The 13,715-nt window shown below is 36.6% G+C and overlaps 1 protein-coding gene across 4 annotated transcripts; it reads left to right on the forward strand.

The window, feature by feature from the left end:
• Positions 1 to 465: 465 nt before the first annotated feature.
• Positions 466 to 12,363, forward strand: LOC311291583 (NACHT, LRR and PYD domains-containing protein 1 homolog). Of its 4 annotated transcripts, XM_084410678.1 has the most exons (12): positions 469 to 542; positions 642 to 670; positions 6,826 to 6,969; positions 7,215 to 7,259; positions 7,410 to 8,761; positions 8,915 to 9,114; positions 9,344 to 9,430; positions 9,550 to 9,618; positions 10,035 to 10,298; positions 10,893 to 10,979; positions 11,322 to 11,441; positions 11,700 to 12,363. In XM_084410678.1, exons 2-12 carry the CDS (start codon positions 655 to 657, stop codon positions 11,710 to 11,712), a joined length of 2,397 nt encoding a protein of 798 aa, XP_084266804.1. In that variant the 5' UTR covers positions 469 to 542; positions 642 to 654; the 3' UTR covers positions 11,713 to 12,363. The 4 variants fall into 4 exon arrangements, with proteins under 4 accessions (XP_084266803.1, XP_084266804.1, XP_084266805.1 ...); XM_084410677.1 differs by having other exon boundaries at positions 466 to 542; positions 7,410 to 9,114; XM_084410679.1 differs by lacking the exon at positions 469 to 542 and having other exon boundaries at positions 598 to 670.
• The last annotated feature ends 1,352 nt before the right edge of the window (positions 12,364 to 13,715 follow it).

Genomic DNA, 13,715 nt, shown 5'->3' on the forward strand with positions numbered 1-13,715 from the left:
GCCGTTGAAATGGTCTATAAGGACTCGTAATACTCAAAAAGAACAAACGTCATTTTGTGAGAAGAATAAAATGATTCGAGTCACTGATGAATCGAAATCAATTTGACTTGCTTAACTACTCGGCAAAACAAAGCATTTAAAGGAACTATATTCAGTATATTATACAGTCTGCCATCGTCTGTCCTCTTACGAAAACACATCAAATCAACAGCTCGAACTGTTTTTCAAGTAACCTATGACTTTCATCTGACATCCGATGAAAATGCCGGAAGAGACTGATCACGGAAACACCATTGAACTTGCGTCATTACCCCTGCAGAACATGAAATCCAGGGGGATCCAACTCCTCCCACTTTACAAACCTAAACCTACCCATCTCCACCCCCTGATCCCTAAACCCACCCCTAAACCTACCAAACTCCACCCCTTAAATCTGGATCCAACTCCGCCCCCTGGATCTCGTTTACTGCAGTGAGGTGCTACTGGAAACTTACAAACTAAAACTTGTTCTGCTGGAAAGACTTGCTGTTATCACGTAACACGTATGCGTTTTTTTCTTTTAAGTGTGGTATAAAATATCCTTAGTTCTGAAATTTCACATTCACATTTGGATAATTGATTGTGTGCTTCTATTCTTGCAGTGGATGATCTGAAATGGACTCTTTATACGGTATGTCAACTAGGCATTTTCTAACTATTATTATTATCTCATGGTTTTGGGTGTAGTATGGAAGCCCGTTTCCGCCACAGCTGAGTAAAAAAAAATATAGTTCTGTAAGTCATAATAATGAGAAAGTTTCTCATAATAATGACAGTATTTCATTTTAATGAGAAACTTACTCGTAATTATGACATAGTATCTCATAATAATGAGAAACTTTCTCGTATAATGACAAATATTCCATAATAATGAGAAACTTTCTCATATAATGACAAATATTCCATAATAATGAGAAACTTTCTCATAATAAGGACTTAACATCTTATAATAATGAGAAACTTTCTCGTAATAGGGTCATTCTACAGAAACGTCCACTTTTGGTATGGCAAGATGTCTTAAAATTGATTTCTTTTTCTAACATTTAAACTTACACCACATTATTAGATTACCCTTTGACTTTATGAATACACATTAATTAAAGCTTAATCATTTTTTATATTTTTTGTACATTTATTTAATGACCGCTTGTACCATTTTTTTTGTCACTGGTGTTACCTTACTTCTTTGGCAATATTAAAGGTTTTTATGAAATATTATTTCAATTTTTTTTCAGCACATGTAGACAAAGTTAGCGAAAAATAATAATAACACAACAAATAAGGAGATTATGTTGGTGAGGTGGTATTCACTAAGGTGACACCAGTGACAGTAACACCAGTGACAATTTTCATGAAAAATTAATTTTACAAAATGGCTGCTGCAAGGTAACAAACCACATGTTGTCAATCATGGTATACTAACTAAATGAAGTAGTTTAATCCATTTGTATTCTAGTTTTTTTTTCAATTACCTAACAGTAAAGTAAGGATGGCTGACGCGAAACAGTCGTTCCGAAGCTTTGCGAGATCCCGAAGCGCAGATGTTTCGAAACACTGATCCGAAGCGTGGTTCAAAACACCTATGTCACGTGACTATGGCCAAACGAAGCCTCGAAGTGTTTCACTGAGTGTTTCATCAGGTGTGGTCCGCCGAATCAGCGTTTGATTGACACGGTCGGGAACAGACCACACAGTCGCACATCTGTATAAAAGTGAAATCAACGCATCTTGACCTCGTGGGTTTTTGTGAGAGGAGTTTGATTTTGAGATAGCGGATTTTTGGTGATATAGTGACATAGTGCGATTTGATTAGTTATAGGCTATTTAGGCTTGCATTTAAATTTAACATGAATTTAAATGAAACTGGAAAGAGATAGCAGTAATCTTTCCTCATTTGTATGTGCTAGCTAAAAGAAATATCTCCGCTGTCGGCGTCAATGGCCTCGTGGTCAGTGCGCCGACATGTAGCGCCTTTGCACTCGGGCGTCCCGAGTTCGAGTCCCGGCTCGTGGACCTTTCCCGCCTCGTTTTTTTGTCATCTCTCTACTGTCCTGTCACAATAAAAGGAAAATCACCAAAACAATATATATATATCTTTGCATGCCAGTAACAAGTGTCCCTTGTGAGAGGATTTTTTCAAAGGCTGGAGAAATTATCTGTAAAAAAAGAAGTAGTCTAACTCAGCAGAGAAATGAATATTTTTGAATAAAAATCTCTAAAAAAGTGAGACATTGTGGCTTGATTTCTTTTATTAATATTCATTTTGCAAGACCAAAATGCACAGTTACAATCTTCACATATTAGAAAATTATAATAATAAAAAAAAAACACATTTTTTTAATGGCTCGTCAAGGTTGTTTCAGATCAACACCTGCAAGTGACCACTAGGTGTCACCGTTGAGACGGGTGTCGGATTGATTCGAAGCCTCGAAACAATATGGCACATTTGGTTCAACTGTTTCAATTGCTTCACGAGGCCTCGATCTGGCCATCACTACAGTAAAGTAGGTCATACCAGTGACTTCAACTAAAAGCTTCATATGAAATCACGAGATAAATGAGAAGATTTCTGCTAACTGAGAAGAGACAGTGGATCTACCATGGGCTTTTCTTCATAGATATTCAGGATATTGGAAGAAGGAAGTCAAGTGATGTCATCAGTGTGATTTTTATTTCAAAATAAGAGATTTTTGTTTAACGGTAACACCAGTGACACAACTCCAGGGGACCACTACTTTCATTATAAATTTTATAATATTTATTCTGCATTTTTTTTTATATATCATTAACATAATATGTATAGTTATGTATAGATTATTGTATTTTAAATGGTGTAAAAATCTGTTATTGACCTCAAAATAAAGCATTTTCCCTCTGTACATGACTGTGGGGACGAGCACTTCTGTGGTGCTTGAAATTCTATATAATTAATAAAAATCAAATATTGCCACATTGATGGCTCAAGAGGGTGTAATTGTTCAAATAACATATTGTTTTATTTTAAAATGTAAAGAAATTGTAACCCTAAAGTGTTTTTTTAAGTGTAATATTTCTGTAAAGGCTAGGGACAGAAAAATTGACATTTTCATAGAATGACCCAATAATGACTTAACATCTCGTAATAATGAGAAACTTATTTTCTCGCACTCCTACGCATGCGCAAAGCAGTGGAGCAGAAGGGAGTGCCACGCTAGCGACATCCGCTGGTCAAAGCCGTGTAAATGCATCACAGCAAAATGGCACGCTCTGCAAAACGGATTCATAAAAGTCAGTGTGATCTACGAAGTGCAATCTGTAGTATTATTAAATAACATCAATTAAAAACCCTCAGTATATCTTTCATACTTTTCCATGCGCACGAAAAGTTGTGAAACAAAGTGGAATGCAGAAGCCGGACCCCAGCAAACACAGAACGTTGGCACAACGTAGCCAACTTTCTAACAACGTTTTAACAACATGGCCAAAAGATTGCTATAACTACGTTGTCGTTGTGTAGTGAAGGTTGTTACAGCGTTGTCACAATGTTGGCATTAAACCACCGTTCAGGGCCATTGCTTAAGGTTGTGCCACTGCCAACGGTGTCTTGACAACCACTGGACTACATATGTAGGGTAGAGTGGGGGAAAACGCCCTTCTTAAGGAAAATGTGACATTACAGTGAAACAAAACATAAATGTGACTTGAATTGCCATCCCGGTTTTGAGTGACTATGGCAGGAGTTATTCACCAAATATTAAAATTGCTCAGCCTTCATAATTAATTAGTATTTTCACTGAAAATATTTTTGTACAAAGGGGGCGTTTTGCCCCAGCGGTGGGGTAAAATGCCCCCTTTCTTACCAACCAGTTTGCTTCATAGATCAACAGCAAAATTAACAGACAATAGTTTTTAATCTCTAAAGGTAAAAGGCAAGTAATGTATCAACATGTATATATTAATATTTATTTCAGCAATGTCCAAAATAGCCAAATTTAACTACCTTCCATCAGTGAGCTAACTTTGCTAGCAAGCTAGCTAGTTAATGCTCACTTGAGGTAATTTTTTCATGTTTTGTTCAAATATTTAGATTTTACCACTTAGTTATACTGCATTAAGTGTAAAACAAAGGATTTGATAGACAGACATATTTTATTATATAATTATGATCGAGGGCGTTTTATCCCTCAGCGTAGGGGGCGTTTTACCCCACAAGCTATGAGTTTTTAAAAAAATGTTTAATTTTTAAAATATAATTATATTCCTTATAAATAATATATGATCTCAAACTACAGACTTCACTATTCATCTATCATACATCACTGCGATATCCTGCAGAACAATATTCTCTTAAACACTTATTTACTAATATCTGAAAATTATAGCATTTACCCTGTAATCCTCTTCTCTTCAAATATGTCGCTGGTGTCAGCTTCTCCGTAGAGATTTGTATATCCCCGTTATCAACGTAGTGCATTGCAACAGTAATGTATCTTGACTACTTTTAGTGGTTATTTTGGGAAAAACAGGTGGGGGGCGTTTTCCCCCACTCTACCCTACTCGTCACTGCCCTGAAGCGGGAAAATCAGCCTTTTAAATTCCACACCTGTTGTTGGACTCATTGTGTTCTCATTCATCATCGAGCTAGCAAGGTACGTGAGTATTGCGTTTAGCCTACCTCAGCTATCAAACACAACCTACAACTTTAATTTCTAATGTGATTAATGTAGCATCGCTCGCACTGTTTAGTTTTTCCGCTATTTAGTCTCATTCGTTTCTTTGCTCCTCTGGATTTGTGACACCTGCTTTCGGCTACTGTCCGCCATACAGACCCGGTTTTGTTCATTAAATGTTCTGCCTTTGCTTTTTATGTTTTATTTTTTTATACTTAAAATAAATTTGTATATTCGTTTATTTATTTCGTTTATTACTTTTGGAAGTGCAATTTGATTATATGCAGTTTTAATAAAGTTGAATTAAAGAAACCTTACTCTTCAAAGTGTAGGCTACACTTGCAGGTGTTGATAGCCACATTAAATAATAATATAGATAAACAATAAACGATAAAAAAGTATATAATTATCTAACAAAATACACCATATAAAAATATTGTCAGAACGTCGTCTCTCAGTTGCTGAATGTCGCGCAACAACGTTGCTACAGCCCTGTCACGTCTTACAATTCTACGTTGTTACAATGTTGCGAGCACGTAGACAGCGACGTTGCCATAGCAGAAATGCAACGTGCCAGAGACGTTGCCACAACGTAAATAGGGACTTTAAGCAACAGCTGCGAATGGAACGGCTACGGCGACCGGAAGCTGTCACACCGCCGTAGCCAAGAACGTAAAAATCACTAAGCAACCGTGTAAACAGGACAGCGCAACGCGGCATTAATTCATTTATTGAGATACAAAAAAATAGCTTAAGTTTAAAACATTTTAACACATATTATATAAAAGACTAGTGGTACAATCATAAACTGATGCAATTACAATGTCATATGCCATAAAACATAACATTTATTTACCTAATCTCTCACGTTGTAGCGACTCCGGCAAATCAGCTGTTCTCCCGTAGTAGACGTTACAGTAGAACGTCGCAAAGTAGCAGTTAAATTCGCGATGACGTTGCCGTTCCGCCAGAGGCTGTTGCTTAAAGTCCCTAATGTGTTTGCTGGGACGGTTACCATGGTAACGAAGGGCGCCTGTTTGTGCACATCGATGGAAATTGTGTTACATGAACTTACATGACTATCAGATTAAAGTTGGAATATTACATTTATTCTTTAAGTTTCACAAAATATATATGTGTTAATATTTAACGCGTATTTTGCGGATGCGTCTAGGATATTTGATGTGCAGGTTCATCTAAGATATCAATACAGAAATCACCTTTAAGATGTTTATGACGTTGGGGACATTTACACATGGGCAGTGGAATAGGGGGAAATGCAAGGATTTGAGACATGTTTTTAAAAGCTGAACTTCTTTTCAAATGATCGCCGCGTTTGAGAACGCCGTGTCATGCGCGAGACGCTGCAAAAAAACGCGAGCGCAACGTCCGTCTAGTGCGCGCGTTTGCCTCGAAAAGCAATGAAAAAGCGCGTTCTGTATGAACGGACCCTTATGCAGAAACAAAACTGCATGAAAATATGTTTGTACACAGATTTTCCAGATGAAGCGTTCTTTAACAGATTTGGAAAGGTGTCTTATCATTCCTCCATCTATTTGAAATCCACGAATCACTGTTTCTGCTTGTTCATACACAAAAATACAAATGAATATTACAAATTAATAAAAGACTATCTAGTATGGAAGCCCGTCTCATATGCTGATAATGTATCATTATGTTATTCACATAGACAGTATAACTATAAACGGTTATTCACTGCAGAGCGTGCCATTTTGCTGTGATGCATTTACCATAGACAGTGGCATTTACACTGCTTTGACCAGCGGATGTCGCTCCCTTCTGCTCCGCTGCTTTGCGCATGCGTAGAAGTGCGAGAAAATTACGAATAATAAAATTAAGTCATTATTATTAGAAATTAAATTCCATAGTGTAATGATTTCATCAGTCAAAATTAAAGAACTTAAGATAATCTTTCAAGTTTTATTTTTAGTCTGTAAAGTAAAAGTGCTTTTGCATAACGCAAAACGTTGTGTCAAATCTTTCTCTGCTTCTCAGCTGTACACAAAGCTTGTATTTTACCGAATAAGTGTTCATTTAATTCATGATTTAAGGCTAAAAGCAACAACAATAATACAGTGTTATTACGGGTGTCTAAAAATGTTCCCCTGTTATCTAGAGTTTCGCCGTAAGAAGAACATTTCCACATCTCACTCTGGGCCAAATGTGAGCGCTGCAGCTCAGAGTGGAGGCCATATTACAGCTCCTGTACTCACTAACAATACAATAACAGGCAATGTCCACATCATACACAATGCACCTGGTAAGAAAAATGTGCTGTACATTCATAGATGCTAATAATATAGACTATTATATTTTTTTCTGATGATGTATTGAGTATTTTCATGTGTGTAATCACGTCATGTGCTAAAATGTATTCATTGTAGAAGAAGGATCTAACAGATACTTGCTAATACAATTATATTAATGCTGTATATGTTTTAGATTTAGCTGTTGACAATTTTTAATTTATTGATATTTAAAGAAAGTTTGTCTTATTTTCTGCAGGTTTTCCTTTGTATCGCCCACCCTCTGAAAAAACACAAACCTCGGGTAATAGATACATCTGATATGTCTTGAATGTATACCTTCCACCTCTGAAATGTCTTACTGTACCAGAATCATAATTTGTTTTAATTATGTTAAGTAGGCCTACTTAAAATTCACTAACCATTTTTAAAATGGCTTATTTTATGTGTGCAGCATCAAGGTCAGTGATTATAAACTATAAGAAGCTGATATGCAGCGAGTATCAGTGTGTGACCGAGTATAACTCACGGCCTGGTGAACATGTGCTGCTGTCTCAGCGCTACACACAACCTCTGATCATTCAGAAACACAGAGATCAAAAAGAGAGAGAAGAAGAGATCTGCTCGAGTGGAGAGAGCTTCCAGCAGGTCCTCACCTCCAGGAGCAGTGATGACTCCGTCCATCTGAACTCTCTGTTCGACCGAGATAGTCACGGGATCAGTCCTAGTGCTGTTATACTGCAGGGAAATTCTGGGAACGGGAAATCCTTCACTGTGCAGAAGATCATGATGGACTGGGCATCTGGTGACCTCTACAAAGAGCGGTTTGATATTGTGTTCCACTTAAAATGTAAAGAAATAAACCGCATTCCTGGCAAAAAGAGTTTGGTGGAGATCTTGAGCTACAGCTGCAGTTTAACATCAGACCAGATCTCACAGATGTTACAGCATTCACCAGAGAAGGTGCTTTTCATCATTGATGGATTTGATGAGCTGAGACTCACACAGGACATTGATGGCATGTCACCAAACACTGATCCGCTTCAGAAAGCCCCACCTGAGGTCGTTCTCTGTGACCTGCTGAGGGGTCGAATCCTGCCAGAGTCCTTCCTGCTGGTCACCTCCAGATCTACAGCTACAGACACACTGAGTAAACTGCTCAAAGGACCTCAGCGTTTCTCTGAGATTATGGGCTTCTCTGAGAAGGGGGTAGAGGAGTACTTCCAGAAGTTTTTTCAGAATGAGGAGCTTTTCGGGAAGTCTTATACATTTGTGAAGGCAAATGAAACTCTCATCACCACCTGTTCAATCCCTGTCGTCTGCTGGATCATCTGCACAACTATCAAGGAACGATTCAAAAGTGGTGCAGATGTAACAAGCGGACTGGAAACCACCACCTCCATCTACGTTGACTTTGTGTCCACTCTACTGGAGCATCACTGTCAGGGTTTGAGTCAGTCCGGCCCGACCCTGCTGAGGAGTCTGGGTCAGCTGGCAGAGAGAGGGATGCTGGAACAGCAAGTCCTGTTGGATGAGAAAACTGTTAGGAAAACAGTTTCAGACCCTGCTGGCAATCCATTCCTGTGCAAGTTCCTCATTAAGAGAAGAATCCACCAGGAGACGATGTTCAGTTTTATGCATCTCAGCTTTCAGGAGTTCTTCACCGCTCTGTACTATGTCATTCTGGATGAAGAAGAGTCCCAGAGGAAATGGACACAGCTATTTTCTATTGATAACTCAAGTTATGGTTGTCCTCCACGCTTTGCAGCTGTGGTGCAGTTTGCATTTGGTCTGCTGAATAAGGATGTGAGTCACACACTTGAGAAACACGGTCTCTTTGTTCATCCAAAAACACAGGCTCATCTGAAAGAATGGATTTTGGAAGAGCTTCAAAGTATTAAAACGTATTCAAGTAAAGTGTTTTTTTTCCTTCACTGTTTCTATGAACTTCATGAAAAGGACTTTGTGAAAGAAGCTATGGAAGCCTGGAATAGAATTGAAGCATATGGTGCAGCAATAAGAAGAACAGACTGCTGGGCGCTGCTGTACTGCTGTCAGTGCTGTCAGTGCATACAAGAACTGTCTCTTCTGCTATGCAGATTATCATCTGAAAAGGTGCTTATGATTCTGCCAGTTCTCCACAAGTTTAAGAAAGTAAGGTAAGTGCTTTGTTCCAAAACAGATACTCAGTTATTTTTATATTCATACCATCACTGGTTCATCAACTTTCATTTCTTGCTTGTGGGTTTATTATCATTTTTAAATGTATCTGTATACAGATTCATATTCTATTCATTTTATAACTGTCATTATGTTTTTATTGTTTGTTATTGCAAGTTAACTTGATTATTTAACCTGTACTGTCATCTTCTGGGTTTGATTTTGAAGCTGCTTGACTGTAGAAGTTTCATCAGACTCTGATCTTGTTGAACTGATGTGTACACTCATAAGAGAACAGACCCTGAGCTCACATTGGTAATGTCTCAAAATACATTTTATACATTTAATGTATTTTATGTACACATGAGCTATTATCCTTTAGTGTGATTTTGTTTCATAAATATCCTTTGTCCTTTTTGTCCTTTGATTTGCAGCTTTGATGTCCGCCTACTAACATCTAAATCTGTATCACTTGATCTGTCAATCAGTGAAGGGCTATCCAGGTGAAGAAAAAGTTAATGTTTTTTTTTCTGTTCATCAAATTATGAAATTTAATTATGACTATTATATATATCAGATATATTGTCACCTTGTTCAATAATCATAATAGCATAATAGTTATACCAATACACAAGCCTTTTCCTGGCAAACATCTCACATGTATCTTGCCTATTTGTTCTGACAATGTAATACCCTCAGATTATAGTTATGGTAATAATAATGCAGCTAATTTGGTGATCCAAATCAGATCAAACAATAAAGCATCACACTTCCAGCTTTGATTATTGCTAATGATGCAATTGATCATAATAAAAGAAAAGAAAATCACAAAAAGGGATTCTAAGAAAGTACTTGTTGGTTTACAGACACAGGCACAACATTGATTACCCCCCCCCCCCCCCCCCTTTTTTTTTTATAGTATCCACTTACCGCTAAGTCCTCCAATCCCAGGAGCATCTTTGCAAACACTCAGTTTCACCTTTCCACACGCAGCGCTAATCAACATCGACTGGACCAGTGTTGCTCTGACAATTCACCAAGGAGATTCAGATGCGTTAATGTCTGTTCTCTGTTCATTCTCTAAACTGAAAAAGATTGAAATGACAGTGGACTGTCTAAGTAAGATGTGGGCTGCTTGGACCCTCCAAATCATCCAGAACTGCTCCAGTCTAACAGAACTCAAGTAAGAAAAAAATATGAAATCACCTTCTGTCTTATTTCTATATGAATTTGTCTGTTATTAGGAACTGTGTAGACCATATTTAAAGGGATAGTCCATCAAAAAATGAAAAAATCTGTCATTTATTTTACTCTCCCTCATGTTGTGCCAAACCTGCATTTTCTTTCTTCTCCTGAGGAACACAAAAGAAGTCATTTTAAAGAATGGTGGTGTCCCAAACAGTTTCGGATCCAATTGACTTCAATTTTATGTACAAAAAATACAATGGAATTCAATGGGAATGATAACTATGGAAGTAAAATAATGGCAAATGTTTTTGAAACAAAAAAGCCTGTTGAATTGCACTACTTGAAAAAAATAGGCATTGCATTAACCATGCTTGCATTTTAATGCATTGTATTTTAGGGCTTGCATTTTTATGGGCTGAAATTTAACATGGTTGAATATTTAAGCTGTGAATATTTCAATTCAAAACATTTCAAATACATTTTGTTATGGAATTGTTCAAATAAATGTGTGAAAAACAGTATAAAGTATGGAATTATCAGTCCCTAAAATCTAAATAATTGTATCTGTATAATGTGTATCCATATCTAGGGTGGATGCTGACTTTTTACTGGAGGAAGGAATCGAGATCTTACAGAGCTCATGCACAAGACCAGCCTGTATTGTGACAGTTCAGGGGTTTGTATTGGTTTATCATCATACATTTTGCATCAGTAAATGTCTTTTACATGCAATTTCATGGAGACTAGAGCTTTCAACCTAAGAAGGACACAAAACACCATAAAAGTATGACTTATGCATATTCCATGTTTTCCACATTATACCTTTTTGTGAGAAATAAACTAAAAGTTTGAGAATTGCTATGGATTTTCTTTACATTATCCCTAGATCTCCTAGTTCATTAGCAGTCAATAACAACTTACATTTTGGTCTGTTTCTCACACAAATAATTGTTACAGCAGTTTGTCAGGTTTGTTAAAGACTCTGTAGTGATGCTGTGCTTTGTGCTTTCTGATGAAGGCTCATGTGCAATAAACAGTCTAAAAAATGCACACACTATGAGGACCGCGGATGTAGCTGCAACCAGGAGGTGAAGTTTCATCTGAATTCCCGGGGATTTTCTATGGAGACGCGGCGAAAGTAAGTTATGACTAATATTAAAAACTAAGAATGCACCAGTAATGAGATGCATCAATGATGAGAACTATAATGACAATTTAAAAAAAGATGATTTTAATTCCATATGAATATTGTATATTAAATATATAAGTTTTCAGTGCAATAGTATATGATCATTGTGTGCAGTGTGGATCTTAACATACTGGTCGGCTTTATATATAGACATATTTCTACATGATTTATCATGTGTTTTATCTCTTGTCTCTCTCCATTTCTAAGGTCCTTGTTTTGAAGCTAAAGGCACAGGTTGATAACTGGGAGAAAACTGCTATAGCAGCATCTTTACCTAGAGCTGTGAGTGGGAATAAAGACGTCAACCAAATATATCTAAAATCATTTAGATGCATGTAATAGTAATAGTCATGTGTCAATTTATTGGTATATTGTGTTTCACAATACATATTGTTTCAAAGCAGCTTTACAGAGTTTTACGATGTTGATGCTTAATTGTCTAATTAACCGTTTAGAGCTGAATGATAGTTTAGTTTAATTTGCTTTATAGTATATATTGTGTGACCACGTGAGAGTATGTATGCATGCAGAAAAAATTGTATATAGTATATGGAGTTTTAATTTACACGGAGACATGGAGAATTATGAATCTGTAATTGTTTTGTACAATTTATAATAATTTGGTGTATTGACAAGCTTTTTACTAGTATTTGATGATGTTTATCACTGCCACATATAAATGACAGGTTTTAAGATTTTGGTCATATTTTAGGGACTTCACTGTTGGTGCCTTTTAGAAGAGTCGTATTAGTACTGAGACTTAAAAACAAACCAATAAAACATGAAAATAAAATCTCTGTCTCTGTATTTGAATTTACATTGATCATGAATTAAAGAAAGGTGGGGTACCACACCCAGAAACAATTCACACAAAAATGTCTAATCTCGTTCTGTCTATGTTCATATGTACAAATATATGCATATCTCTGCAGCAGCTTGTTTTCTCACTCAGCAGCATGTGTGTGTAGTGGTGGTATTGTTTATTTAAACTTTGCAAATGAAAAGTTGCTTTACTTTATGTAAATGTATGTATAGCAATAGTCTCTTTTAGCTGTTGCACAACTCTTCTCCAAACTCAAGATCTAGAGCCGCTGGGAAAAGCTGTGGCATTGGCTGTACAGCCTAAACTATCTGGAAAAGATGTTTGTTCGTCGGAGGGCTCTGCACTTTACTCATGTCTTGTCTCCTGCTTTGTTGAGTGGTTATTTAGCGTAGCAGATCTATTCTGCCAAGACCAAATACTTTAAAAAGCCAAAAATGAAAATTCTGTCATTTACTCACCCTCAAGTTGTTCCAAACCTGAATGAATTTCTTTCTTCTGCTGAACACAAAAAATATATATTTTGAAGAATATGTGTAACCAAATAGTTGTTGGGCCCCACAGATTTCCAAAAGAAATTACTATGGAAGTCAACGGGGTCAATGCTTGTTACCGACATTGTTCAAAATATGTTCTTTTGTGTTCAGAAGAAATAAATTCATACATGTCTGGAACAACAGATTTTTCATTTAAATAGTAAAAAAAACACGGTTGAATGTCAAGACCAAGATGTTGGTTGACAGACTGACAATAACCAGTTAGATTTTATGATATAGTCTAGCTGTCGCTTACCAATTCTGTTTGTGTGTGTGTGTAGTATCTGGATAATATCAGAGTGTCACGACCCACCGCCACCTTTGAAATCACTCGACCTCAACTTTCCACACTCTAATCAACATTGACTGGATAAAACTTTTTCAGATATTTCATGAAAGGAGTTCCACAGACTATTCAACAGACATTAAACTTGAATTTAGTAACTCTTATTGATATATTTGAAGAGTCTTAGAATCTGTAATCTAATAAAACAAGAAAATGTTGCTAGATGCCAATTATACTAAGATATTAACAAGTCCGTCGGGTATCACTTAAAATGGATTCAACCAAAAATTAAAATGGCCCTTTTACACAAATGTTTTTCTTTATGTTCAAAACCTGTGTGACTCACCTTTGATTAAGGCTAATGTAATTAATAAAGGGGACTTGACAATCATAATTTCCCTGTATTGAATTCTACATAAAACTGCATGTGTCATGAAGAGAAAGAGCTGTAATTGTTCATAGAAAATCTGAAATAAATAAAAATGACAGACAGAATTGTGCTGGTCAAACACTTAATGCCCTGGGTTTATTAAACATTTTTTGTCATATAAGTTTTTTTTTTAATTCATTCTTCCAGGTGG

The sequence above is a fragment of the Rutilus rutilus genome (assembly GCF_951802725.1).
Source record: "Rutilus rutilus genome assembly, chromosome: 6".
Classification (NCBI taxonomy): Eukaryota; Metazoa; Chordata; class Actinopteri; order Cypriniformes; family Leuciscidae; genus Rutilus; species Rutilus rutilus.

Coding starts and splice junctions, on each gene's coding strand:
- LOC311291583 (XM_084410677.1), top strand. Junction 9,115..9,343: donor CACAAGTTTAAGAAAGTAAG/GTAAGTGCTTTG, acceptor TTGATTTTGAAG/CTGCTTGACTGTAGAAGTTT. Junction 9,619..10,034: donor ATCAGTGAAGGGCTATCCAG/GTGAAGAAAAAG, acceptor TTTTTTTTATAG/TATCCACTTACCGCTAAGTC.